Source organism: Drosophila navojoa, chromosome 3, assembly GCF_054131105.1.
Source record: "Drosophila navojoa isolate 15081-1374.11 chromosome 3, UAZ_NAV_1.0, whole genome shotgun sequence".
NCBI classification, from domain to species: Eukaryota; Metazoa; Arthropoda; class Insecta; order Diptera; family Drosophilidae; genus Drosophila; species Drosophila navojoa.
Genome location: NC_142891.1, coordinates 15325017 through 15346534, shown reverse-complemented (window position 1 = coordinate 15346534; position 21518 = coordinate 15325017). Strand labels below are relative to the sequence as shown.

At 41.4% G+C, this 21518-nt stretch overlaps 11 protein-coding genes across 14 annotated transcripts; 3 read left to right on the top strand and 8 right to left on the bottom strand.

Moving 5' to 3' along the window:
* LOC115562231 (aurora kinase B) lies at window positions 1-1544 on the top strand. The gene is made up of 3 exons (XM_030383313.2): window positions 1-334; window positions 391-1108; window positions 1201-1544. The coding sequence occupies exons 1-3, from the start codon at window positions 201-203 to the stop codon at window positions 1336-1338; spliced, it is 990 nt and encodes a 329-aa protein (XP_030239173.1). The 5' UTR covers window positions 1-200; the 3' UTR covers window positions 1339-1544.
* A 177-nt stretch (window positions 1545-1721) lies between these two features.
* Window positions 1722-3155, top strand: LOC115562230 (aurora kinase B). The gene is made up of 3 exons (XM_030383312.2): window positions 1722-1975; window positions 2032-2749; window positions 2933-3155. Exons 1-3 carry the CDS (start codon window positions 1842-1844, stop codon window positions 3068-3070), a joined length of 990 nt encoding a protein of 329 aa, XP_030239172.1. The 5' UTR covers window positions 1722-1841; the 3' UTR covers window positions 3071-3155.
* LOC115562229 (voltage-dependent anion-selective channel) lies at window positions 2782-4440 on the bottom strand. The gene is made up of 3 exons (XM_030383311.2): window positions 3810-4440; window positions 3496-3738; window positions 2782-3440 (listed from the first exon to the last, which is right to left on the bottom strand). Exons 1-3 carry the CDS (start codon window positions 4319-4321, stop codon window positions 3143-3145), a joined length of 1053 nt encoding a protein of 350 aa, XP_030239171.1. The 5' UTR covers window positions 4322-4440; the 3' UTR covers window positions 2782-3142.
* Window positions 4441-4950: 510 nt separating this feature from the next.
* LOC115562217 (uncharacterized) lies at window positions 4951-6079 on the bottom strand. Its single transcript, XM_089257492.1, has 3 exons — window positions 5492-6079; window positions 5209-5414; window positions 4951-5143 (listed from the first exon to the last, which is right to left on the bottom strand). Exons 1-3 carry the CDS (start codon window positions 5965-5967, stop codon window positions 5100-5102), a joined length of 726 nt encoding a protein of 241 aa, XP_089113618.1. The 5' UTR covers window positions 5968-6079; the 3' UTR covers window positions 4951-5099.
* Window positions 6080-6217: 138 nt separating this feature from the next.
* Window positions 6218-7583, bottom strand: LOC115562213 (voltage-dependent anion-selective channel). The gene is made up of 3 exons (XM_030383262.2): window positions 6991-7583; window positions 6627-6857; window positions 6218-6555 (listed from the first exon to the last, which is right to left on the bottom strand). Exons 1-3 carry the CDS (start codon window positions 7440-7442, stop codon window positions 6258-6260), a joined length of 981 nt encoding a protein of 326 aa, XP_030239122.1. The 5' UTR covers window positions 7443-7583; the 3' UTR covers window positions 6218-6257.
* A 498-nt stretch (window positions 7584-8081) lies between these two features.
* On the bottom strand, window positions 8082-9541 carry Porin2 (voltage dependent anion channel 2). Its single transcript, XM_018098974.3, has 3 exons — window positions 8931-9541; window positions 8643-8864; window positions 8082-8567 (listed from the first exon to the last, which is right to left on the bottom strand). The coding sequence occupies exons 1-3, from the start codon at window positions 9248-9250 to the stop codon at window positions 8243-8245; spliced, it is 867 nt and encodes a 288-aa protein (XP_017954463.1). The 5' UTR covers window positions 9251-9541; the 3' UTR covers window positions 8082-8242.
* Window positions 9542-9764: 223 nt separating this feature from the next.
* On the bottom strand, window positions 9765-13461 carry porin (voltage dependent anion channel porin). 2 transcript variants are annotated; one of them, XM_030383257.2, is made up of 3 exons: window positions 13305-13461; window positions 10472-11019; window positions 9765-10402 (listed from the first exon to the last, which is right to left on the bottom strand). In XM_030383257.2, the coding sequence occupies exons 2-3, from the start codon at window positions 11017-11019 to the stop codon at window positions 10102-10104; spliced, it is 849 nt and encodes a 282-aa protein (XP_030239117.1). In that variant the 5' UTR covers window positions 13305-13461; the 3' UTR covers window positions 9765-10101. The 2 variants fall into 2 exon arrangements, with proteins under 2 accessions (XP_030239117.1, XP_089113311.1); XM_089257185.1 differs by lacking the exon at window positions 13305-13461 and adding an exon at window positions 11725-11870.
* Window positions 13462-13828: 367 nt separating this feature from the next.
* SmydA-3 (SET and MYND domain containing, arthropod-specific, member 3) lies at window positions 13829-16720 on the top strand. 2 transcript variants are annotated; one of them, XM_030383357.2, is made up of 4 exons: window positions 13829-14339; window positions 15347-15676; window positions 15735-15961; window positions 16032-16720. In XM_030383357.2, exons 1-4 carry the CDS (start codon window positions 13990-13992, stop codon window positions 16628-16630), a joined length of 1506 nt encoding a protein of 501 aa, XP_030239217.1. In that variant the 5' UTR covers window positions 13829-13989; the 3' UTR covers window positions 16631-16720. The 2 variants fall into 2 exon arrangements, with proteins under 2 accessions (XP_030239217.1, XP_030239216.1); XM_030383356.2 differs by lacking the exon at window positions 13829-14339 and adding an exon at window positions 14351-14961.
* On the bottom strand, window positions 16485-17752 carry LOC115562255 (palmitoyltransferase ZDHHC3). The gene is made up of 4 exons (XM_089258651.1): window positions 17592-17752; window positions 17118-17528; window positions 16726-17065; window positions 16485-16626 (listed from the first exon to the last, which is right to left on the bottom strand). Exons 1-3 carry the CDS (start codon window positions 17705-17707, stop codon window positions 16795-16797), a joined length of 798 nt encoding a protein of 265 aa, XP_089114777.1. The 5' UTR covers window positions 17708-17752; the 3' UTR covers window positions 16485-16626; window positions 16726-16794.
* A 216-nt stretch (window positions 17753-17968) lies between these two features.
* On the bottom strand, window positions 17969-18955 carry LOC115562204 (palmitoyltransferase ZDHHC3). The gene is made up of 3 exons (XM_030383239.2): window positions 18751-18955; window positions 18277-18690; window positions 17969-18224 (listed from the first exon to the last, which is right to left on the bottom strand). The coding sequence occupies exons 1-3, from the start codon at window positions 18864-18866 to the stop codon at window positions 17984-17986; spliced, it is 771 nt and encodes a 256-aa protein (XP_030239099.1). The 5' UTR covers window positions 18867-18955; the 3' UTR covers window positions 17969-17983.
* Window positions 18956-19101: 146 nt separating this feature from the next.
* Window positions 19102-21511, bottom strand: LOC108658420 (palmitoyltransferase ZDHHC3). Of its 2 annotated transcripts, XM_089258650.1 has the most exons (4): window positions 21084-21511; window positions 20558-21004; window positions 20202-20499; window positions 19102-19216 (listed from the first exon to the last, which is right to left on the bottom strand). In XM_089258650.1, exons 1-3 carry the CDS (start codon window positions 21197-21199, stop codon window positions 20229-20231), a joined length of 834 nt encoding a protein of 277 aa, XP_089114776.1. In that variant the 5' UTR covers window positions 21200-21511; the 3' UTR covers window positions 19102-19216; window positions 20202-20228. The 2 variants fall into 2 exon arrangements, with proteins under 2 accessions (XP_089114776.1, XP_017966581.1); XM_018111092.3 differs by lacking the exon at window positions 19102-19216 and having other exon boundaries at window positions 20120-20499; window positions 21084-21510.
* Between the last annotated feature and the right edge of the window lie 7 nt (window positions 21512-21518).

Here is a 21518-nt window from a genome sequence, read left to right as displayed (position 1 = left end):
CAGACAAAAACATCGATGAAGTTTAATGACGATACCACAGCTGCAAAGTTGACAAGAATAATGATCGAATATATATCGAAATGTTCCTGCTGCTAGTAGTATCGAAAAAATACTAATTTTCGAAAAAAGCGCAAATAGCTGTAATTTCCGAAACCGTATACAATACTTATAGTGGTATTTGCGTAAACAATTTGTTAATTATGGCCTTTACACGAACAAAGCACGCAACACGAGACCATTTGCCACATTTGTTAAAAAATGTACCTGAGGAACATCAAGAACCCATCAAACAAATGTGCCTCAAAATGATGTCCCATGATGCCTATGGCAAACCGTAAGTATTCCTTAAGGCAAAATAGATGTTTATGTTAAGTTGATGTTCCACCACAGCTACCAATGGACTTCTCGAGACTTCGACTTAGGAGCACCCTTGGGACGCGGCAAATTCGGACGCGTCTACTTAGCACGCGAGCGGCATTCTCACTTTATGGTCGCTATGAAAGTGATGTTTAAGGAGGAGCTACGCAAGGGCAACGTGCAGCGCCAGGTGCTGCGCGAAATTGAAATACAATCGCGCCTCAAACACCCCAATATATTGCGCCTGCTAACCTGGTTCCATGACGAATCTCGCATTTATTTAGCACTGGAAATCGCTTCTGAAGGTGAACTGTTCAAGCACTTGCGCAACGCACCGAATCATCGCTTCGATGAGCCACGATCAGCCAAGTACACCTATCAGGTGGCCAATGCACTCAACTATTGTCATCTCAATAATGTTATACATCGCGATCTAAAACCAGAGAACATTCTGTTGACAAGCACCGATGATCTTAAGTTAGCAGACTTTGGCTGGTCCGCTCATACACCAAACAACAAGCGAAAAACGATGTGTGGCACATTGGATTATTTGCCGCCCGAAATGGTTAGTGGACACTCCTATGATGACAGCGTCGATCAATGGTGCTTGGGCATACTGTGCTTTGAGTTCCTAGTGGGTAGTCCACCCTTTGAATCTAGCACCTCTGAGAACACGCAGGCTAGAATCAAACGTTTGGACATGCATTATCCATCGCATCTGTCGCCGGGCGCAAAGGAACTTATTTCAGGAGTAAGTCAATACTTTGATGAATATGAAACCGCATTTTATTTTTCCTTACCCCTTAAATACAATAATTGGTGTTTTTTTACTTCTTAAATCAGCTTATCCGTCGCGAGGGCCGCATTAGTCTTGTAGATGTTATGACAAATCCTTGGGTGAAGGAGGGAATGGCAATCCGAGCTGCACAGCTCCAACAGCTAAGGAACGAGCGGGGCAAGGAAAATCAAGCCAGAAATTAGGTAGCCCGTAATATCCTACATTCCAATCGGTCACATTTTAGATATGATTTTTTTAATTCAATATACAAATTGTAATTTTAAATTTTATTCTAAGCGCTGTAATCCTGTATGTAAATTAGAATTTAAAATGAAATACATGTATTATTAAATGTTTCTGTCTCAATGTAACTATATTAAAATCAAACTTTAAATTAATATTGAAATAACACTTTTTTATATTTATTAATATGTAAGAATATATTATGAAAATTGCCTAATTCTGTTTGGTTCTAATTTAAATTTAACGCTCAACCGATGAATCCCTGAAAAATGTCTTCGATGATCGCTTGTGGCACACTGCGGTTTCGATCGACAATATATCGAGTACAAACTTGCATATGCAGCGAGTAGTATCGTAATTGCAATTGGCATTCGAAAAAAGCGCAAATATCAGTGACGCTAGATTGAAAACACAAAAGAGACAAATATTTATTTTGCATTTGTAAATTAATAATTTTCAAACGATGGCATTTACACGAACAAAGCACGCAACTCGAGATCATTTGCCACATTTATTAAAAAATGTGCCAGAAGAGCACCAAGAACCCATCAAACAAATGTGCCTCAAAATGATGTCGCATGATGCCTATGGCAAACCGTATGTTTTTTACAAGCCAAATATGATATGTTTTGTTATGTGAAATACTACCACAGATATCAATGGACTTCGCGAGATTTCGAAATGGGCGCACCCTTGGGCCGCGGTAAATTCGGGCGCGTCTACTTAGCACGCGAGAGGCATTCTCACTTTATGGTGGCCATGAAAGTGATGTTTAAGGAGGAACTACGCAAGGGCAACGTGCAGCGCCAGGTGCTGCGCGAAATTGAAATACAATCGCGCCTCAAACACCCCAATATATTGCGCCTGCTAACCTGGTTCCATGACGAATCTCGCATTTATTTAGCACTGGAAATCGCCTCTGAAGGTGAACTGTTCAAGCACTTGCGCAACGCGCCGAATCATCGCTTCGATGAGCCACGATCAGCCAAGTACACTTATCAGGTGGCCAATGCACTCAACTATTGTCATCTCAATAATGTTATACATCGCGATCTAAAACCAGAGAACATTCTGTTGACAAGCTCAGATGATTTAAAGCTGGCGGACTTTGGCTGGTCTGCGCACACGCCCCATAACAAGCGCAAAACATTGTGTGGAACCTTAGACTATCTGCCGCCTGAAATGGTCAAAGGGGAGTACTATGATGCAAGCGTGGATCAGTGGTGCTTGGGAATATTGTGTTACGAATTTTTGGTGGGCAATCCACCCTTTGAGTCCAACAACTCGGAAATAACATACAAAAAAATAAAACACCTGGACATGCATTATCCATCGCATATGTCACCCGGCGCAAAGGAATTTATTTCGGGAGTAAGTTGATTTGTGCTTTATTTAGTTGGTGGTTAATATGATAATGCTTACATTTTAATCATTTTTAATACCTATATTACATTTTTGGCAACAACAATGCCAACATATAAACTTCTACAAACAGTTGTAACTATAATAATCCCTAATAATGCCATACATGTATTTTACATATTTTTAAATTAGCTCATACGTTGTGAGAACCGCATCAGCCTGGTAGAAGTTATGACGAATCCTTGGGTGAAGGAGGGAATGGCAATGCGGAATGCACAACTCCAGCAGCAGAAGAACGAACGGGGCAAGGAAAATCTAGCCAGAAATTAATCCAGACCTCAACCTTCTTGTTTACAATTTTACCCGTTTGTAAATTAATATTAAAATTGAAAATGTTTCCCATTAGCAACTTAAATTACATGCCACACCAAATGTATGATTTCCATCAACAGGGTGCTTCACGTTAAATCCGACGTGAGTCATGAATTGGATATTCTCGGTAAGCTCGGCTTGGTAAACTATTCCCATATAACCAGTACTGCATATTCTCGCTTTAATGATTCTTTCATCATCTATCTCGTACTGACCGCCTATGGTAACTTTCAGATTCTCCCATTCAGTCATTCTGGCCATCACAGCAAGCACAATGTTCTCGCTTATGCGCTGCAATATAGATCCTTTAATATTCTTGAAGTTCTCTCTGCGTAAGCACATTTTATAGACGGATAAAATTAAAGCTCTGAAATAAGGCTTACAGCTTTAGACCGATTTCAGTGTAATCTTGTTCACTTCGAATCCCCACACCGAATTCATGCCAATTCACCTCCAATTTGGGAACATCGACAACCGCTCCCACGGAACATATAAATATTTCGGACGGATGCTCATAATAGGTATAGGCCGACACCAGCGAACCATTTATAAGTGGAGCGATCAGTTCAATCTTGAATGGATCAAACTCTAAAGCGGCCTGCACCTCAAGCGTCAGCCTATCGTCTCTAACCCATAATTATATGAAGTACAAATAGTAATTATTTCTTTAATTGATTACATTGACTTATTTACTTACTTGTTCTCCTCGTCGTGATTGTAAATCGCCCGAAGCATAGACAGCCCCAAACCGCCAAAAATTTCACTACGCATACCGAGTGTACCAAATAAGCCGTCGGTTCTGAACGCCTGCGACAAATGGAACATACCAAACTGTTCGCTAAATTCAATACCTCCCACAACAGCTTTAGAATCGGGTTTTCCAGCCCCAAAACTATACAATTTGTAATCGTCGCCCAACCCAGAAGTGCAGTCGAAACGCCAAGTGCCCAATTTATAACCATTTACCAAACATTGTCTGGCCAATTTACCAATAAAGTTATAACTCGGCATGTCTCCATCTAAATAATACGGTCCCAATTCCGTCTCCATATCTGGATCAGACTGTGTGGGGCCGGTCGTACTGTGCTCTGACCGATTCTCTGATCTCGATTCTGGCTGTTGTGATTCTTCACTGTCTCTGCTAAATTTGGGCAAGCCAAATGACTCTCTGATTTTATCCCGACGTGCTTGCCATTTGGAATTAGACATTTTGATCAATTAAAAACAGTGAATTTTAATTAAAAATATCCAAAATAAAGAAACTTTTGATTTTATCCCATACACAGCCAAAAGTTTTTGTTTATCAAAAATTCAAAGCACACTTTTTTAAGATTCCGAAAACTACATACTACGAAATATTGTTTTTTTTTTTTAGTTAGTAGTGGTATAATAGCTCTAATTGATCTTAGAAATAGCCTAAAATAGCACAGACAAAGATCGCAAGATCACCTGTAAATGAAGCAAATGAATGAATTTTTGGTAAATAACAAAAATTATAATAATTAGCGATATAGTATATATACTATATATTTATAAAAAGTTTACATGCATATATATTAATATTTATTGTCACTTTTGCGAATTTCCACATTTTTCTTTTAATTACAACAAGTTTTTCCTACTCAACTCTGTTGTGTTGTAATCAACAATTTGTAGTTAAATTCTGTAAACACTAGACTCTATCCACATGTGAAATGGAACTACATCAAATCTGATTGTTTTCTTGCTTGAAATCAACAATTAATGCTCCATGATATACCAAATTTATGGTTGCTTTTGATTGGATCGTCGAGCGCTAAGCCGAAATGGTACATAATCCGTACACTGTCGGTAAAGGATTGCTGGTAAACAAAGGCCAAATACCCGTGAGATGTCATTTTGGCTTTAATCAGCGCGCTGTCGTTGACCATGCACTGGCAGCCAATCGAATACTCCACGTTCTCCCACTGCATGAGCGAGGCCTTTACTGCAATGGCCCATTGATTGGTCAAGCGCTGGAATATAGAGCCACGCAAATCCTGAAAGTCCTCACTATGTGCGAGTGACATTAAAACTGAGAATTAAAATACAATATGTGAATAGAGCACAAGGCTTACAATTTAAGAGCGAGTTCCGTGGATCTATTGTTGTACCCCACACCAAATGCCTGTTTATCAAATGATTTTTCCTCAAAGTCAAAGGCTCGGATGGCTGCCAGAGAGCGTAGCCCATGATCTTCGTTACATGGACAATGGGCGCGATCACTTCTAACCTGACAGGCGAACGCTCAATGCCACCCAAGAGGTCAATTTTATAGGCAGTTCTAAAAATGTATACGATTTTAAGATTCCATATAGAATCTCTTTTATATAGATATAATATATTCCTCCTTCTACTTACTCTGCACGATTGTATAGGGCTCGCAATATGGCCTCTCCACCGATGCTGTCCGTTTTTTTCTGTACACCAATCGAAGAAAAAAGTTCATTTGTCAGCCAAGCCTGCGACATGGTGAGGAGTCCAAGCTTCTCCTTGAATCCCACGCCACCGGAAATACTTTTCACATCAGGCTTAGCGGTGCCAAAACTGTACATGTACAACTCATCCATAACTCTGGTAGTGCAATCGATGTGCCACACACCAATCCTGTAGCCCGTGATTAAGCAATCCTTGGCCCATCGGCCGATATGGAAAAATGTCGGCACTTGGCCTTTCAGCGGTACTGGCGGTATTATCTCATATTCCGCCTCATGGGGCTCTTGAGCAGCATCTGCTGAATCTGGTTCTGGAGCTGGAGCTGGAGCTGATTCTGCAGGGGCTTGTCGATTTTTTTTCTTTTGCCATGCAGTCAATCTACGTTTTTTGAAGACAGACATATTTTATATTAAAAAAATAATTTACCGCGAATTTAAAAATTATAAATATGAAAAATAAAATTTGGATAAATAATTTAATTAATTTTATTTCATTTTAAGTTAACATTATAAATATGAAGTTTTAATCAAAGATAGGCTATAGAAAGAAAACTTATTCAAGTCCAAGATCAAGAGCGCATTCCCTATTAAATTAAAACCCAATTAAATCCGCTAAGAAATTAAGTAAAACCAAAAGATAATACGCAAAATATCTTTTCCAGAATGTATTTTATTAACAAATGTTTTAAAAGTTACGCCCTCATACTCCACGAAAGACCAAATTTATGATCGCCTTTAAAAGGATCATTGATAGCGAAGCCAAAGTGGTACATGATCGCTATGTTATCGTTCAGAGTCTGTTGATAGACCATACTGAAGAAGCCATCATGCCGGTATTTCGCCTTGATGATGACATTCTCGAATAATCTAGCCTGTGCACCAATGGCATACTGCTTCTCCTCCGATTTATAACAATTCACCTTGGCGGCAATGGCAAATCGATCGCCCAGACGTTGGAATACGGAGCCGCGTAGATCCTCGAAATTCTCCCTGGGTGCGCATAGCATTAAACGTATTGTGTTGCATTTGAATGTAGAATGCAGGAAAGACGAAATACTTACAGCTTAAGACTCCATTCGGTGCTGCCATTGTTGAAGCCCAGGCCGATAGCATGTTTGTCAAAGCCTTTATTTTCAATATCGTAGACCGCGCGATATGCCAATAAATATTGTTTGAATGGCCTTAAAAGCAAGTAGCCCATTAGTTTAGGTTCCCTCAGAATTGGTATAATCATATGAAACCTAAATGGGGCGACCTCGTAACCGGAGTGGAGCTCTACTTTGACACCAGATCTAAATTAAAATAACATAAGGAAGAAATTTTAGTTGAATTATGAATTAAACTTTTTGATCTATAATTCCTTTCTTTTAAATTACGAGGAACATGTATATCTGTATGTATATTTGACTACCTCGCTCTGCTTACCTATCGTGCTGGTCATATGCCGCTCGTAGCAATGTATTTATCGTCCCACCAAACAGCTCATTCTCCAAACCTGCCATGCCGACGAGGCCATCAGTCATCCAGACCTGTGTCAGGCTGAGGTTCCCCAGATGCTCGCGGGCTCCCACGCCGCCGAAAACGTTTTTGAACTCTGGTTTGCCGGTGCCAAAGCTATACAGGGCTAGATTGTCTCCAAGGTCCGTGGTGCAATCGAAATGCCAAGCACCGATCTTATAACCGCTCACTAAGCACTCCTTCGCCAGGACACCGATGTGAAAATATGTTGGCATTTCGTCTGGAAGAACGGGCCCAGGTATAATCTCCTCATAGAGATCTTTGGCTCTATCCTTGGGAGTCTGTTCTTCTGGCGGTGGTGCTGGAAGCTCTTTCCTTTTTCTTCTTATTATAAATCGCTTTTTGTTAAAAACAGACATGTTTGTTAATTAATTCGTCAATTCACTAAAAATTTAAAAAGGGCCAAATTAAAATTTTACTTATTTTTATGTGTATTTAAAAGAATCATTTATTTTTGAAATATTTTTCAAATCATTTTACAACAAAGAGAAAGCATAACAAATATTTTATTGAACATAAAGTTTACACATAATTTTTGTCCTTTATATAAATATATTTTTATTTCTTGTAGTTACTAAAGAACACATCTATTCTTCTTTAGTTCCTCTAGTTATAGGACAGTATTTTAATAATATTGACATTAATTATTGCTGTCAAAGCTTAAATTGCAAATTAATATATACAAATGTAGCAAAGACGACTCGACTAATTAAAAGATTTATTTTTCAGCTACATAACCTTTAGTAAACTTTTTACTCACTTCATATTAATTTCTTTGTTAATACCCTGAACCCATTGAAAATGAGAAATCAGAGCACAATGGATCTGTTAAAATATATGAAACACGCAGAAGGCGTGGTCAGTCTATTCAGCCCTGTCCATTATCTCTATGTAGTTGAAGCTAGAGTCACCAAATATATTTTAAGTTAAATATAGATTTGTGTATTTTATAATTTCTTTAATTGTTCAATTTTCTATATTAGTAGTAATCCACAAAATATTAAGATGTGAATTTATTTATTTCAAATTTCACACCTTTATGTACGAATACAATTTTTTTTTAGGCAGGACACAAATACTAACAGGTGTAGAACGTTTAACAACAGAATCACAAAATCAATGAAAGCAACAAATTTGATAGCGATATGGACAACTGCTCTTAGCACTCCAAGGAGAGGCCAACGCCGAATTTGTGATCGCCATCGCTGAATTGCTTGCAATTGAGCACCGTCGATATGGACATGGTGATGCCTTCACGCAACTTCTGCTGAAAGCCCAGGCCTACTTCGGCATTACTGTTAATTTTGGCACGAATTAGCGCATCACCTTCCAAACGATAGATCATGCCTATACCAGCATTCACATCTCCAAATTGCAAGTCATCGCCCTCCAATGGCGAGGCAGGCTGGCCGATCTCAATAGCGGCGTCTATTTGATCAGTTGCCTTGTGGAACACCGAGACCAGCCAGCCTTTAGCATTAATTCTTTAACAGAGTTGAGGAGTGTTTTATTAGACATATATTTGATTCATGAAATCAAATTGTTTGCTCTGCACTTACAGTTCGCCATGTAGGGTCGTCTTATCATTGCTCCAGCCCAGCGCAACACTCCAATTCACATTTTCGGCGTTTATATCGACGTCAGTGGAAGCGCCGGCCAAGAAGCCTTCGTGGCCCACCACCAAAGACAGACCAATTATGGGATCCCTCTTGATATCACATTTCCCTAGTATGTTGAAATAGTCTTGGGCATATCTTGCCAAAAATTTGCCACTCTTATCGCTATATAAGCAATACATTTGTGATAGTAATTAGAACCCGTTTTCAATGGATTATGAGAATACCCACCCTGATGATGGTTGAAAACGGCCCTCCAATGCGAGCAAAAGGCCCTCAACCAATTTGTCTTTTTGCGCAATTTCGCCATAGAGTAGATTATCCGTGTTCCATCGTTCGGTGAGCGTAATCCCATAATCCTCAATATTATATTTGCTTTGCAAAGAGCCCATCACTTTGCTGGCATCCTGGCTGGCAAAGCCAGTCGTAAAGAATTCAATGCCGGAGCTAGTCATAGTTTTGCAGTCGAGCTGCCATAGGCCAGGATGATAACCACGCTTGAACAAATCGCGGGCTAGCTTGCCCAAATCAGCATAAACAGGCGGCGCCATTTTTGGCCAAATAAATAATTTGTATAATTCAAGCGTATTATACGGTTTCAAAATTTTTTTACAGTTGTGTTGTATCACCAGAATTTCTTTGAATACGAAAATGATTGAGCACAGAATTTTTAGCCGTTGTAGAATAAAATCAAGTGAATTGTGAGGCAACGTATGCTACGGCTACGTTTATACTAATATTTACCCATCTAAAGAAATACAATTTTCACAACTTTGAAAGCTCAGTGAAAACAATCAAACCTTAAACGGCTGAGTCTCTATTCCCGCCCACAAACAACGGAATTGAGTACTGACTGAGCAAGCCAGCAAGCATCGATAACAGCTTTCGATATCGCCGATAGGCAGACAGGTTATAGCTATAATCGCATTAGAAAATAAAGTATTTTAGTTTTAAATGCACACTACTAGTGTTATTGTATTTATTTGACAAAGGTTGCTTTCATTCGATCTGGTGCTGTTCATTACTCACTCTCTGTGCAGAAATAATGCCGAGCTTTTTTCACACTTTTTGTTGTTGTTTTTTAATAGGTAAATTATGTATTTCACTGTTTGCCAACAATAAATATATGTACTTAGCTATGCACTAAACGAGACTATGTCCAACGATCGAACGGACTACAATCTGATCCGGGGCCGCAGCAAATGTTGGCAAATGCTTTGCTAAACATGAAGATTCGTGTAGTGTAATTTGTTGTTTTTTTTTTTCTGTGTTTTATTGTTGTTACACTTTTAATTTGTTTCTCTTGTTGCTGTTGTAATGTTACTGATGTTACTATTGTTGTTGTGATTATTACTGTATGCAAAGTGCTGGCAGCGCATTCAGCTTTTCATCTTGAACTAACTTAGGCTTCCAATTCGAGGCCAACGCCAATCTTGTGTCCACCGGCATTGAAGTTCTTGCCATCGACAAGCGTGGACAGGGTCAAGGTGATGCCATCGCGCAACTTCTGTTGATAGCCCAAGCCCACCTGGCTGGCATTGTTGACCTTGGCGCGCACGCTTGCATCGTCGTCCAATTGATATTTGGCGCCAATAGAGAACTTGGTGTTGCTGGTGCCGGTGGCCCACGACAGCTGAACACCCACATCCAACTTATCGGAAGTCCGTTGGAAGATTGAACCGCTGAACTCCTGGCCGTCATTCCTATTAACCGAGGCGATATATCCAAATATAAAATAGTTTGAAAAAAGAAATCGACTAATTTCTACTTACACGGCTGTGTGCAGGACAAAGTCCTTGGTGGCGTAGCCGAGAGCAAAGTTGTTGGTGGTCAACTTGGATTGTTGTGTATCGAAGGCAGTTTGATAGCCAGCCAACCAGCCCTGGTAGCCCAGCACAGCAGATGCGTTGATCAAGGGACCCTTCAGGTCAATGTTGACATCCGAATCGGCCTTGACATTCTCATGACCGTATGAAACCTTGAACTTGCCGTTCTTGTTGCCCGACTGTGGTGCAAAGTTGCCCTCCAGCGACAGCTTGAGGCCCTCCAACAGCTGATCCTGCACAGCGACCTCAGTGAACAGAGTGTTGTCTGTGTTCCATTTCTCCGTCAGAGTAAGGCCATAATCCTTAACCTTGTACTTGGTTTCCAGGGAGCCAAACACCTTGCCCGACTCCTGGTTCGAGTGACCAGCTGTGTTGAATTCAATGCCCGACGATGTCTTGGTCTTCAGGTCCAGCTTCCACAGGCCAAAGTTGTAGCCTTTGCTGAAGATGTCACGAGCCTGTTTGCCCAAATCGCTGTATGATGGAGGAGCCATCTATTGAGAGTGAAATATTAGTAAATATAGTTCAATATTCCGGGCATTGAGTTTATTAATTCACAAATTTCATATGCTCGGCCGACGATTGCGTGAAAGTAAAGATTAGATTCGCAACTTTTATCTTATCTCACACTCTTGTGCAGCAAATATTTCATGTAAGCAAATATTGTCATAGTTAATACCTATTTAAATCGCTTGAATATGTTTTTATTGCCATTTCCGAATCAAATGAAGGGAAAGAAGTAAATGCAGCGTGCCTCCCTTGCTGCTTTTAAAAATAAACGCCCAAAGTGAATAAACAAATTGTTGTTGTACTCTGGCTAAATGTCAACTTTTTCTTTCACAAAATCAAAGGAAAGTCCAATTAAATTCGTTTTCAAGGTGGACTGCGGAAATGAAAAGTGCATCTACAAGTTAAGAGTGCCCAAATTTGGCAAAGAAACTGCGAACTATCAGCTCTCCGCTTTGCTATGTTTAAGTACTTGTGCGTGTGTTGTGTCTGTGTAAATGAGGGGTCAACGCACGTCTGCTGTGATTGGACGAGTAAGAGCACGAGCGTGCGAAGCAGCTGCGAGCGATCGTGCAATTGATGACGCACAGTAGTCGATTGAAACAGATAGCAAACAATTTCAATATCCACAAATTAATATATGTACATACATATACAAAGCGCCGTTAGCAACTACCATCATATCAGCCTACCTCTTTTCGTCTAAAATTCTCCCTTATAATATTGTATGTCCAATAATTCTTGCCATAATCAGCCATTTTTTAATAATATAATTTTATACAAATTTTAACTTTTTTAATTACTTGGAAATTAGTTTCTTAACATACGGCCTACTGTGCACCATATTTCATGTCTCTGTTTACGTTTTGTTGTTGTTAATTACTCACAGCAAATCGTTCAATGACCACTTGACAGACATACATACACATGCATATGTATGTACGTTACCGATAACTACACGTTACATCTTTGCTTTGGTCTCATCACTACCTGACGCCCCATGCAAACGCAAGCAACTCACAGTGGTGGCCGTAATAATAATGCATGGGCTAAAACAGCGGCAAAATATGAAAGGCCGACAAACAGGGAAAGATTTATATTATTGGCTAGATTGGACAGCGGCCAAACGGTGCGGAAATGACCAACAACATAGGCGAAGTAGACGGTGTGTGAAATCATGCGCTTTCCCGGTTAAAAGAAGACAAAGAATTCTTCTAGCAAAAACTATGAACAAATTTTACGCCAAAGAAATATGTATGTACATATGTATATGTGTGATGTAATAGGGCATCAGCATGGAGCATCAGAACATTTCAGTATACGCTTATATATAAGATACAGGTATGTATGGACTAAGCAGGTCAGGTATTTCGTGAGCCCCAATCAAAATTGCGCTACGACCTTGACACAATAATTATACCAATAATCACCAAAGTACATGCACTCGAAAAAACTCGTATTTACATATGTAGTTAGAAAAGTAAAGTATTGTTTGCTTAAGTCGGTTGCCAATATGTGTCATGACTGCGTTTTTATCTGCGGCCTGTGGGCGTGAGTTATTACGCAACACTATCCAGCAAAACTAATCTTATATCCAATTGCACCAGTTGAAAGGTGTCACAAAATAGGCGAATCGATTTTTTTTCATGACGTCACTTACACACCCCCATCTGCAATCAAATAAATATAAATTGCTTCTCGGATGCTCACATGACCAGCGGCCAAAAAAAGCAAACAAAACAATAAAGCAAATAGAAAAAGTTTAACAAGCTGAAATTGATAAAGCTCTTGAGACAGATGCATGTGATAAAGCTAGATGGAGACCAAACGGTTAATTCCCATTTTGTCAAAACAAATTTTAGCACAGTGCAGCCAACATGTACATATGTTGCGTAACAGGAAAATACACTGTTGCCGGCAGCTGCCATCGTTGCGAACTAACTGTAAAACTCTCTTCCATTAGTGTTTTTCTGTATGTGTGTACCGGTTGCTTTATTCTTTTGAATGGTCACAACAACAGTATCAATTAAAAGATATTAGGAATAGTTAACACAACAGCATAAACACGATAGGAAACCCTTTCCGCGTGTCGTGTATGTGTGTGTGCTTGTATATGGATGAGGGCTTCGTGTCTACTTGCAAAATGTTCATTTCGAGGTTATGAAATCACTTAGAACGAAAAACGAGATACGTTCAGGAATGTTCATGCATATTGCTTCACTGTTAAAAACAAGAGCTTACAATTACGGTGGTTTGGGTAAGTTCTACTTACTTTTGATAAGTTGAATTAGTTTTTAAAGTAATGCGAAACGCAGGAACAAGACGAGCACGACCACACAACGTACACCACAAAATTGATTTGCAACTGAATAGCGGTGTGACCAAAGAGAAATGTAGAATAACGCGATTGTGCTTTGTACGAGAATATACTAAAGCAAACTATGTGATGAGCAATTTGATTATTGGGTTGTTGTAATCATATTTTTTTCTACATGCACATTAAATGTAAACTTAATGTTTTTAAATTCGACCTATTTCTCTAGAGTTAGATTATTTTAAAAAGCATTTTAATCTGATTAGCGTAGTTCGCGTAACAGGGAAGTGGCAGCCTTGTGCAAATAGTATCGATACTTTTTGAATTTGATCTTTGGCGCCATATCAGTGATCGTTTTACCATTGAAAGCTAAAAAAGAAACCCCTCTCGACCTATACAATAAGTTTAATTAATGAATGCAATTTAAATAAAGTTCCAATATAAGAATTATAATTTTTCAAAAGCAATAGAAAGGAAGACATGCAGCTGCACCCCCAATACAGTGAGCAGACTACTCACTATTTATATTATTTTTAGCCACAGTGCAGGCTCTCTAAAAAACTAAGAGCTCTCGTTCTCTGTATGTAGAAATAAATTTCGTATAAGTCTTGCATTTGGGAGCGTAAACAGCTGCGACAACGTCATGTTGAAAGCGCGCCTGGAACACGACTCAGTCTATGGCCGCTGCCTGGCCACATCGGAGCCAGTGGAAAGTGGCGAAGTTGTTGTGGAGGAACTGCCCTTTGCCTACGGGCCCAAGCGTGATAGTGGAATTGTTTGCCTGGGCTGCTACAGGTATTTGCAGTTTGGCGAAGACGGTGATTCGCTGGATCGCTGCGAACTCTGCGACTGGCCAATATGCGGCAACTGTGTGGATGACGCCGCCGATCATCGTGGCGAGTGCGAGGTCTTTGCCGCGGCACGTGTCACATTTGCCGGTAACGTCAGCGAGGATGGCGTCTGTCCACAATTGGATTGCATAACACCATTGAGGTTAGTTTGTGGATGCCAAAGGGGCGTTGGCTGCGGGGACCACAAGTCGCTGCCGCTCAAAACCAAACAAAAATCTTGACAGTTGCAAACGTCACAATAGAACGACAACGCCAACCGACAGCATGAGCAGCTGGCAGGCTAATGCTCGCTGCTCGGGGGCCGTTCATCTTTGAGACTGTGCCAAATTATACAAATATTTACAAAAAAGATGCTATGCGCACCTCATCATAGCGCGGTCCATGTCAGTAGCCGCTATGACAGCGACACCAGCACTCGATGTCAATCGCACGGCGGTCGAATGGAGTCCCGTCTACGGACGCTATCTTACGGCCAGCGAGCCGGTTCAGCGCGGCGAGCTGCTGATCGAGGAGCAACCCTTTGCCCTGGGTCCCAAATGTAATGGATATGTGCTGTGCCTCAGCTGCTACAGACCTGAAGTCCAGGAACGTTGTGCCCTTTGCGGCTGGCCTCTATGCGGCCCTTGCAGCGACGGAGAGGAAGAGGAAGAAAACCATCATCTGCAATTAGAGTGCTCCGTGCTGAGGGCGGCCAGGGCGCGTTTCTATGAGATGCCAGCCGGCAGCAAATATTGGCCACAGCTGGACTGCATCATGCCACTGAGGTGCACAAAAATAGACATAAAAGCAGTGCCAACTTTTGACACACATAAATCTAGATTTATTTATGTGTTACAGCAAAAGTTCTGCATTTGTGGCAGCTCGGAGTCCATCAGCCATAGAATACTCGGGGGGGCCTCATCGAACGAGAATGTAATTTGATTCTGTTGGCCACAGCCATTAACAGCTGTTAAGTAGCTGTTAGCTGCTGATCATGTGCTGTTAAACAATTGTTAGTGGATTCTATTGTTCTTTATATATTTAAATATTTAATGGACTAGGTTTGCTAATTTATTTATAGCTAATCTTAGTTGATTTATCATTTGACTAGTGCCAACATTATTTTTTTATTTTATTCAATTCCTTTTCTTTTACTTATATCCGTCGTAGAGTACTGCTGGCTAAGGAGGCACAGCCGGAGCGTTGGCTAAATGAAGTAGCGCCCATGGAGCATCATGAGCTGGAGCGGCGCGAGAATGCGGACGTCTGGCATGCGGACCGTGTGAATATAGCCCAATATCTGCGCGGTCCGTGCAAGCTGGCGGACCGTTTCAGCGAGGAGCTCATCATGCAGGTGGTGGGCGTGCTGGAGGTGAATGCATTCGAGTCACGCACCAGCCAGGGCTACCCCTTGCGCTGCCTGTTCCCCTACACGGGCATATTGGCCCACAATTGTGTGCCGAACACGGCGCGTACCATTCATCCCAGCGAGGGCTACAAGTGAGTTGGAGCTCGCGCTCGTCCACAGTTTTTAACTTCCCCATTGCATTTGCTGTAGGATTCGCTTGCGTGCCATGGTCGATCTGGAAGAGGGCCAGCAGCTGCAGCACAGCTACACTTACACCTTGGACGGCACTGCACAGCGACAGGCGCATCTGCGCGAGGGCAAATACTTTGTGTGCAGCTGTGAACGTTGCCTGGACGCTAGCGAACTGCAGACACATTTCTCCAGCCTGAAGTGTGGCCAGTGCACCGAGGGCTGGCTGCTGCCCAAGCAGCCAACGGGTATTTCTTTTGCCTTCCACGCATTTCCGATATATACTGTGACTAAGCGGGGCCCCTTATCTCTTTGCAGTCGTGGAAAGCAGTTGGAGCTGCCGGTCGTGCGATTACAGCACCAGCGCCGAGGATGTGCGGCAAATTGTGTGCGCACTGCAGGCCGAGGTGAATGCTGTGCAGGCTCTGGACATGGGTCCGAAGCGTCTGGAGGAAGCGGAACGTTTGCTGCGCAAATACAAATCCCTGTTGCATCCATCGCACTACATTGCCACCAGTTTGCAGCAGCTGCTCATCGAGATGTACGGCCGTGTGCAGGGCTACGAGATGGTCCAGCTCACAGACCAGCTGCTGGAACGCAAGGCGATTCTCTGTCGCGATGTGTTGCGTGTGCTGAACGTCTTTGAGCCGGGCCTGAGTCGTGCACGGGCTATGAATCTCTATGAGCTGCATGTGCCGCTAGTGCTGCTGGCCAAAAGCGGCTTCATAGCCAATAAACTGACTGGTGGTGAGTTGCGTGGGCAGCTCGTGGATGCCATTGACCTGCTGAAGGAGTGCGTGGAGATCCTGCAGCACGAGGATCAGAGCTCCCAGGAGGGCATCTTGTGCAGTGTAGCCAGACAGGCGCTCCAACAGCTCACAATCAGCGTCGAGGGCCTGGGCAGCGAACTGGACTAGAGTGGAAACAAAGCGATTTGTATTTATTCATATGTTTATCATTGTTTATCATTAGATTTTTTGAAAACTATACACATATAGTCGAAGATACGCACATGTATTGATTTTGGCGGCCCCTTGGGACCATCAGAAGGAAACATAATAGATCAAGGATTTGTAGAACACTACACTTCGTGGTTGAGCAGAGCCGCGTCGTGATAGCGTGTGGCGTCTTTTAGGCTAGCGCGGGGCAGAAGCCAAAGCATCGGATGCCCTGGGCCAAATACTTGCGCCAACAATTGATATCTACGACGTTTTGACCAATATGCACCGTTTTGCTCCCTCGCCGCGAGCACAGTCTCATCGTACAGTATGACACTCAGCTGATCCAGCATAACGAGAGTCACAAACAGACCAAACAGCGTCGATTCCATCAGCAAAACTATGGTATGCATCCTAAGTAAGCAAGGCATTAATATCTGCAGACCTAGTTAGGGTTTGGATTTACAATTGGCTCTCAAGTAAACTCTTACTGCATCCCGCGCACGGAAATATCCAAGAGACGAGTACCAGCGTCACGGAGTAGAGACAGAGAATGCCCACATAGAAGAGAAACTGTAGAAAGTACTTCTGATTGCACTCGCCCACACAATTGTTTATGCACGGACAATGATGATCAGCGCGACATATGCATCGCTGGCATGTGGTACAATGATGGGCCCGTGGCGGCCTATAAATCTCGCAGAGTGTGCACAAAGTCCATTCGCCCCCTTGGTCAGCGCCAGAGTGTAAATCGGAGAAGTCAAGCCGCTTGGTGGGCAGTGGTACAAAGCCCGGATCTGAGAAGGCTGCTCTCCAATGCGACATGCCTAGCAGGAAGATAACCGTATTATAGAGCGCAACATTGAAGGCCCCAATGCTAGAAGTGAACGTAAAATAGATTAGGGATTAAATGGATAAAGCTGAATGAATGGGGAAATACCTCAGTGGCATTGTCGCCGGTATTATCCAGTAAATAACCACGTAATCTGCATAGATAATGGCGCCGTAGGTAACAATCAGGCAGATAATGCCACAGGGATCACGTACGAAAACCATATCCAATATCGGCCTCTATCGTCTGAGTGTGCGTGTGTTCGACAGAATCCGTAATTGAATTACAAATCGAAGCTGCCTCAGACCGATTTAAGGCTAAAGTAAGTATCAATCAAATCATTCTAGCTATAGACACATATTTAGTTGAGGGATGCATGGACAGCTGGGTTAATTTATTTCAAAACCATGTAGATACAAACGTTAAAGACAATAAATGTTTTGGGGCTCTCGCACATATACAGATTCACGGATGTCATATATAAAACAAAATAGAATTTATCAAACATCTTCTGAGTGATTTAGCTTAGAGCAGGGCAGTAGCCACAACATCGGATGCTCGGGGCCAAACACTTCTGTCAATAGCTGATATTTACTTAGATGTGGCCTATATGGGCCCTTGTGCTGTATCGCCTCCACCGTAGTCTCGTCGTGCAATATGGCGTACAGTTGATCCATCAAAATAAAGCTCGCTAACAGCCCAAAGAACGCCGATTCCAACATTAATATCAGGGTATGCATCCTAAGTAAACGAGGCATTATAATGTACACACATTGCTTAGCCTTCGGTTTACCATTGTGTCTCCTTCACAATCTGATTGCATTCCGTACTCGGCGATACCCAAGAGCCGAGTACTAGCGCTACGGAGTAGAAGGAGAGCATAGCCGCATAGAAGAGAAATTGCAGAAAGTACTTTTGATTGTTTTCGCCCACACAGTTATTAATCCATGGACAGTGATGATCCATGCGACGTATGCAGCGCTGGCATGTGGTACAATGATGGACTCGTGGTGGCCTATACATCTCGCAGCGTGAGCACACAGTCCATTCGCTGTGATGGCTCATACCAGGCTCTAAATCGGAGAAATCCGGGCGATTGGATAGCAGCGGTACAATGCCCGGATCTGTGAAGACTGCTTTCGAATGTGACATGAATACCAGGAGGACAATCGCATGGAAGACCACAACATGAAAGGGCGCCCAGATACTACAAGAAGAATATATGTTCTATACCAACATAGATAGGCCAGAATGAAGAGGAAAATACCTCAGTGGCATTGCTACTATTATTATCCATCGAATGACCACATAATCTGCGTAGATAACGGCGCCATAGGTAGCAATCAGGCAGATAATACCAGAAGGATCAAGTATGAAAACCATATCCAATATTTTTGTGTCTATCAGTGTATGATCGAAATTGAATAACAAATCGAAGCTGCTTTAGCATTGATCGAGCCAAATGATTGTGATCGACGTAGACTTGGAATCTATATGAGCTACATTGCCATTGAGCTGCTGCAGGAGTGTGTGGGGCTCCTGCAGCACGAATATCATATTCATAGGCGGACATCATCGATAATCCTCCTCCCGACGCAGTGAGACGGAAACAACTCGGTTTTTGTACTTATTCATATCTTTATCATTAGATTTATTGAAAACTATACACAAATAGTTGAAGATACGCATATGTATTGGTTTTTGTGGCTTCTTGAGACCATCGAGAGAGTTGCCTGTTCAATAGAAACAATTCGCTTAATTCTCAAATTGGATTCTGTGTTACACATAATTGCATATTAAGGCGTTCATTAGATCAGTTTCACTTGATTATGCTGGAATGACGCAGGCCATTTCATTTTGGGGCAATTCAAAGTTTACAATACAATATAAAAGTGGAAAACTTGATATTTTGTAACGCGACTTTCATGTGGTATTAATAAAAAACCGTATAAACATTGTAAATAATTTGCTAAAAGAATATACATTTTAGTTACAGACTAGTTCACGTTTTATTGCTGCAGTTCGAAAATTGCAAGTGTCATTCCAGCAAAAATTGAATTGCAATTAAAGCAATACGTTCAAATTAAACAATAATAAATATAAATTTAAGCAAATAAACAAAAATTACAGTCAATAAGTTTATCTTCCTCTGCCATTTGCTTACAATCAAACTAATTAGTTTAGGTCTTATAAATAATACGAGCTATTACCGCACATTCAATTGCCTGGCATTTAATGTTTATGTTTATTTGGTATATGAATTTCTTGTTCTCTTAAATGCTTGAAGGTCGTACTTTTTTTTTGATTTGCTTAATTGTTTGTTTTTTTTACACACATTTATATATTTATATATAGCTAAACATCTGATCGCTACGTATGCTTATGGAAAAACTAGGTTTGTTTAAAAAAATATTGAGTTTCTGTTGAGTATGTTTTGGCTCGACTGATGCAATCAATTATTAACTAAAGTGTTAATTAAACATTGGAATCTTGTTTGTATATAGTATATACAAATAAACAAAATATAAATATACATACATATACATAGCTTTGGGTTAAGGTAAGAGTTACGGGAATAGCCGGGTGGGTGGGTATTTTATAGCTTTCTTGATAAAAAAAAAATATAAACACAAATATAGATACATAAAACATAAAACAATGGATTTTGGGGGACTCTCACGCGCACACACGTATATAGAACGTAAACATAATACATACAAGATAATATAATTTATCACACGGCTTTTAAACATCGTGGCTGAGCAGCGGTGTGTCGTGATAGCGTGCGGCGTGATTTAGACTAGCGCAAGGCAGAAGCCACAACATCGGATGTCCACGTCCAAACACATCTGCCAACAATTGATATTTACGTCGATTTGGCCGATAAGCACCCTTCTGCTGTATCGCCTCGACTGCCGTCTCGTCGTACAATATGGCGTGCAACTGATCTACCATAATGGCAGTCACAAACAGTCCAAACAGCGCCGATTCCAACAGCAAAACGATGGAGTGAATCCTGAGTAAACAAAACATTCTTTAATATTATCAAACTTTTGGATTTGAGACATACTTACATGCGCAGCTGTGTATCAATTACATTTTGGCTGCATTCCGTACACGGCGATACCCAAGAGCCGAGTATTAGCGCTACGGAGTATAGGGAGAGAATACCCACATAGACGAGGAATTGCAGAAAGTACTTTTGATTGCGTTCGCCCACACAATTATTAATCCATGGACAGTGATGATCCATGCGGCGTATGCATCGCTTGCATATACGACAATGATGGGCTCGCGGTGGCCTATAAGTCTCGCAGCGTGTGCACACTGTCCATTCGCTACCGTGACCATTGCCAGATATCTGTTTGGTGCTGTTGTTGGTGGTGTGCAAATCGGAGAAGTCCAAGCGATTGGCGGGCAACGGTACAATGCCTGGATCTGAGAAAACTGCTTTCAAATGCGACATGCCTAGCAGGAAGACAACCGTATTGAAGAGCACAACATGGAAGGGTGCCCAAATACTAAAAGTGAAGGAGTATATATGTTGTATAGATACAGGTATACACAGTGGAGTCATTAATAGAATGAATGGGTGAATACCTTAGCGGCATTGTTGTCAGTATTATCCAGCGCATAACCACATAATCTGCGTAGATAACCGCGCCATAGGTAAAAATCAGGCAGACAATGCCACAGGGATCACGTATGAAAACCATATCCAATATCGGCCTTTTTCGTCTGTTTGTATGTGTGAGTCCGTAATTGAATTACAAATCGAAGCTACCTCAGCCCTTGCCTCTTTCCATTTAACGAGCCGAGTAATATTTTTGTTGCTACACTGCAGCTCAGCTGCTGGCAGCAACTCTTAGCACTTTTCACTCAATAATTTTCACTTAGCTATGTAATAACAAATGTTACTTAGTATCCCATTTAAATCTGTTCGTAAGTTTCATTTATTTATTTGTTGCTATTTTTCGATTCCAAATTTTTCACCCTAAGCCCCGTAGCGGTCATACACGATACAATTCTCTGCCA

Coding starts and splice junctions, on each gene's coding strand:
- LOC115562231 (XM_030383313.2), top strand. CDS start 201: ATGGCCTTTACACGAACAAAGCACGCAACACGAGACCATTTGCCACAT. Junction 335..390: donor CATGATGCCTATGGCAAACC/GTAAGTATTCCT, acceptor GTTCCACCACAG/CTACCAATGGACTTCTCGAG. Junction 1,109..1,200: donor CAAAGGAACTTATTTCAGGA/GTAAGTCAATAC, acceptor TTCTTAAATCAG/CTTATCCGTCGCGAGGGCCG.
- LOC115562230 (XM_030383312.2), top strand. CDS start 1,842: ATGGCATTTACACGAACAAAGCACGCAACTCGAGATCATTTGCCACAT. Junction 1,976..2,031: donor CATGATGCCTATGGCAAACC/GTATGTTTTTTA, acceptor ATACTACCACAG/ATATCAATGGACTTCGCGAG. Junction 2,750..2,932: donor CAAAGGAATTTATTTCGGGA/GTAAGTTGATTT, acceptor TTTTTAAATTAG/CTCATACGTTGTGAGAACCG.
- LOC115562229 (XM_030383311.2), bottom strand. CDS start 4,321: ATGTCTAATTCCAAATGGCAAGCACGTCGGGATAAAATCAGAGAGTCA. Junction 3,739..3,809: donor AATCACGACGAGGAGAACAA/GTAAGTAAATAA, acceptor ATTATGGGTTAG/AGACGATAGGCTGACGCTTG. Junction 3,441..3,495: donor ACTGAAATCGGTCTAAAGCT/GTAAGCCTTATT, acceptor GTGCTTACGCAG/AGAGAACTTCAAGAATATTA.
- LOC115562217 (XM_089257492.1), bottom strand. CDS start 5,967: ATGTCTGTCTTCAAAAAACGTAGATTGACTGCATGGCAAAAGAAAAAA. Junction 5,415..5,491: donor GCCCTATACAATCGTGCAGA/GTAAGTAGAAGG, acceptor ATACATTTTTAG/AACTGCCTATAAAATTGACC. Junction 5,144..5,208: donor ACGGAACTCGCTCTTAAATT/GTAAGCCTTGTG, acceptor ACTCGCACATAG/TGAGGACTTTCAGGATTTGC.
- LOC115562213 (XM_030383262.2), bottom strand. CDS start 7,442: ATGTCTGTTTTTAACAAAAAGCGATTTATAATAAGAAGAAAAAGGAAA. Junction 6,858..6,990: donor GCATATGACCAGCACGATAG/GTAAGCAGAGCG, acceptor ATTTTAATTTAG/ATCTGGTGTCAAAGTAGAGC. Junction 6,556..6,626: donor ACCGAATGGAGTCTTAAGCT/GTAAGTATTTCG, acceptor ATGCGCACCCAG/GGAGAATTTCGAGGATCTAC.
- Porin2 (XM_018098974.3), bottom strand. CDS start 9,250: ATGGCGCCGCCTGTTTATGCTGATTTGGGCAAGCTAGCCCGCGATTTG. Junction 8,865..8,930: donor CGTTTTCAACCATCATCAGG/GTGGGTATTCTC, acceptor TTGCTTATATAG/CGATAAGAGTGGCAAATTTT. Junction 8,568..8,642: donor ACGACCCTACATGGCGAACT/GTAAGTGCAGAG, acceptor ACTCTGTTAAAG/AATTAATGCTAAAGGCTGGC.
- porin (XM_089257185.1), bottom strand. CDS start 11,790: ATGGCTGATTATGGCAAGAATTATTGGACATACAATATTATAAGGGAG. Junction 11,020..11,724: donor AGAATTTTAGACGAAAAGAG/GTAGGCTGATAT, acceptor CACTCTCAATAG/ATGGCTCCTCCATCATACAG. Junction 10,403..10,471: donor TTTGTCCTGCACACAGCCGT/GTAAGTAGAAAT, acceptor CTCGGTTAATAG/GAATGACGGCCAGGAGTTCA.
- SmydA-3 (XM_030383356.2), top strand. CDS start 14,579: ATGTCAGTAGCCGCTATGACAGCGACACCAGCACTCGATGTCAATCGC. Junction 15,677..15,734: donor CATCCCAGCGAGGGCTACAA/GTGAGTTGGAGC, acceptor CATTTGCTGTAG/GATTCGCTTGCGTGCCATGG. Junction 15,962..16,031: donor GCTGCCCAAGCAGCCAACGG/GTATTTCTTTTG, acceptor ATCTCTTTGCAG/TCGTGGAAAGCAGTTGGAGC.
- LOC115562255 (XM_089258651.1), bottom strand. CDS start 17,707: ATGGTTTTCGTACGTGATCCCTGTGGCATTATCTGCCTGATTGTTACC. Junction 17,529..17,591: donor CCGGCGACAATGCCACTGAG/GTATTTCCCCAT, acceptor GTTCACTTCTAG/CATTGGGGCCTTCAATGTTG. Junction 17,066..17,117: donor AGTTTACTTGAGAGCCAATT/GTAAATCCAAAC, acceptor TTGCTTACTTAG/GATGCATACCATAGTTTTGC.
- LOC115562204 (XM_030383239.2), bottom strand. CDS start 18,866: ATGGTTTTCATACTTGATCCTTCTGGTATTATCTGCCTGATTGCTACC. Junction 18,691..18,750: donor ATAGTAGCAATGCCACTGAG/GTATTTTCCTCT, acceptor TTCTTCTTGTAG/TATCTGGGCGCCCTTTCATG. Junction 18,225..18,276: donor ATTGTGAAGGAGACACAATG/GTAAACCGAAGG, acceptor TCGTTTACTTAG/GATGCATACCCTGATATTAA.
- LOC108658420 (XM_089258650.1), bottom strand. CDS start 21,199: ATGGTTTTCATACGTGATCCCTGTGGCATTGTCTGCCTGATTTTTACC. Junction 21,005..21,083: donor CTGACAACAATGCCGCTAAG/GTATTCACCCAT, acceptor CTTCACTTTTAG/TATTTGGGCACCCTTCCATG. Junction 20,500..20,557: donor ATTGATACACAGCTGCGCAT/GTAAGTATGTCT, acceptor TTGTTTACTCAG/GATTCACTCCATCGTTTTGC.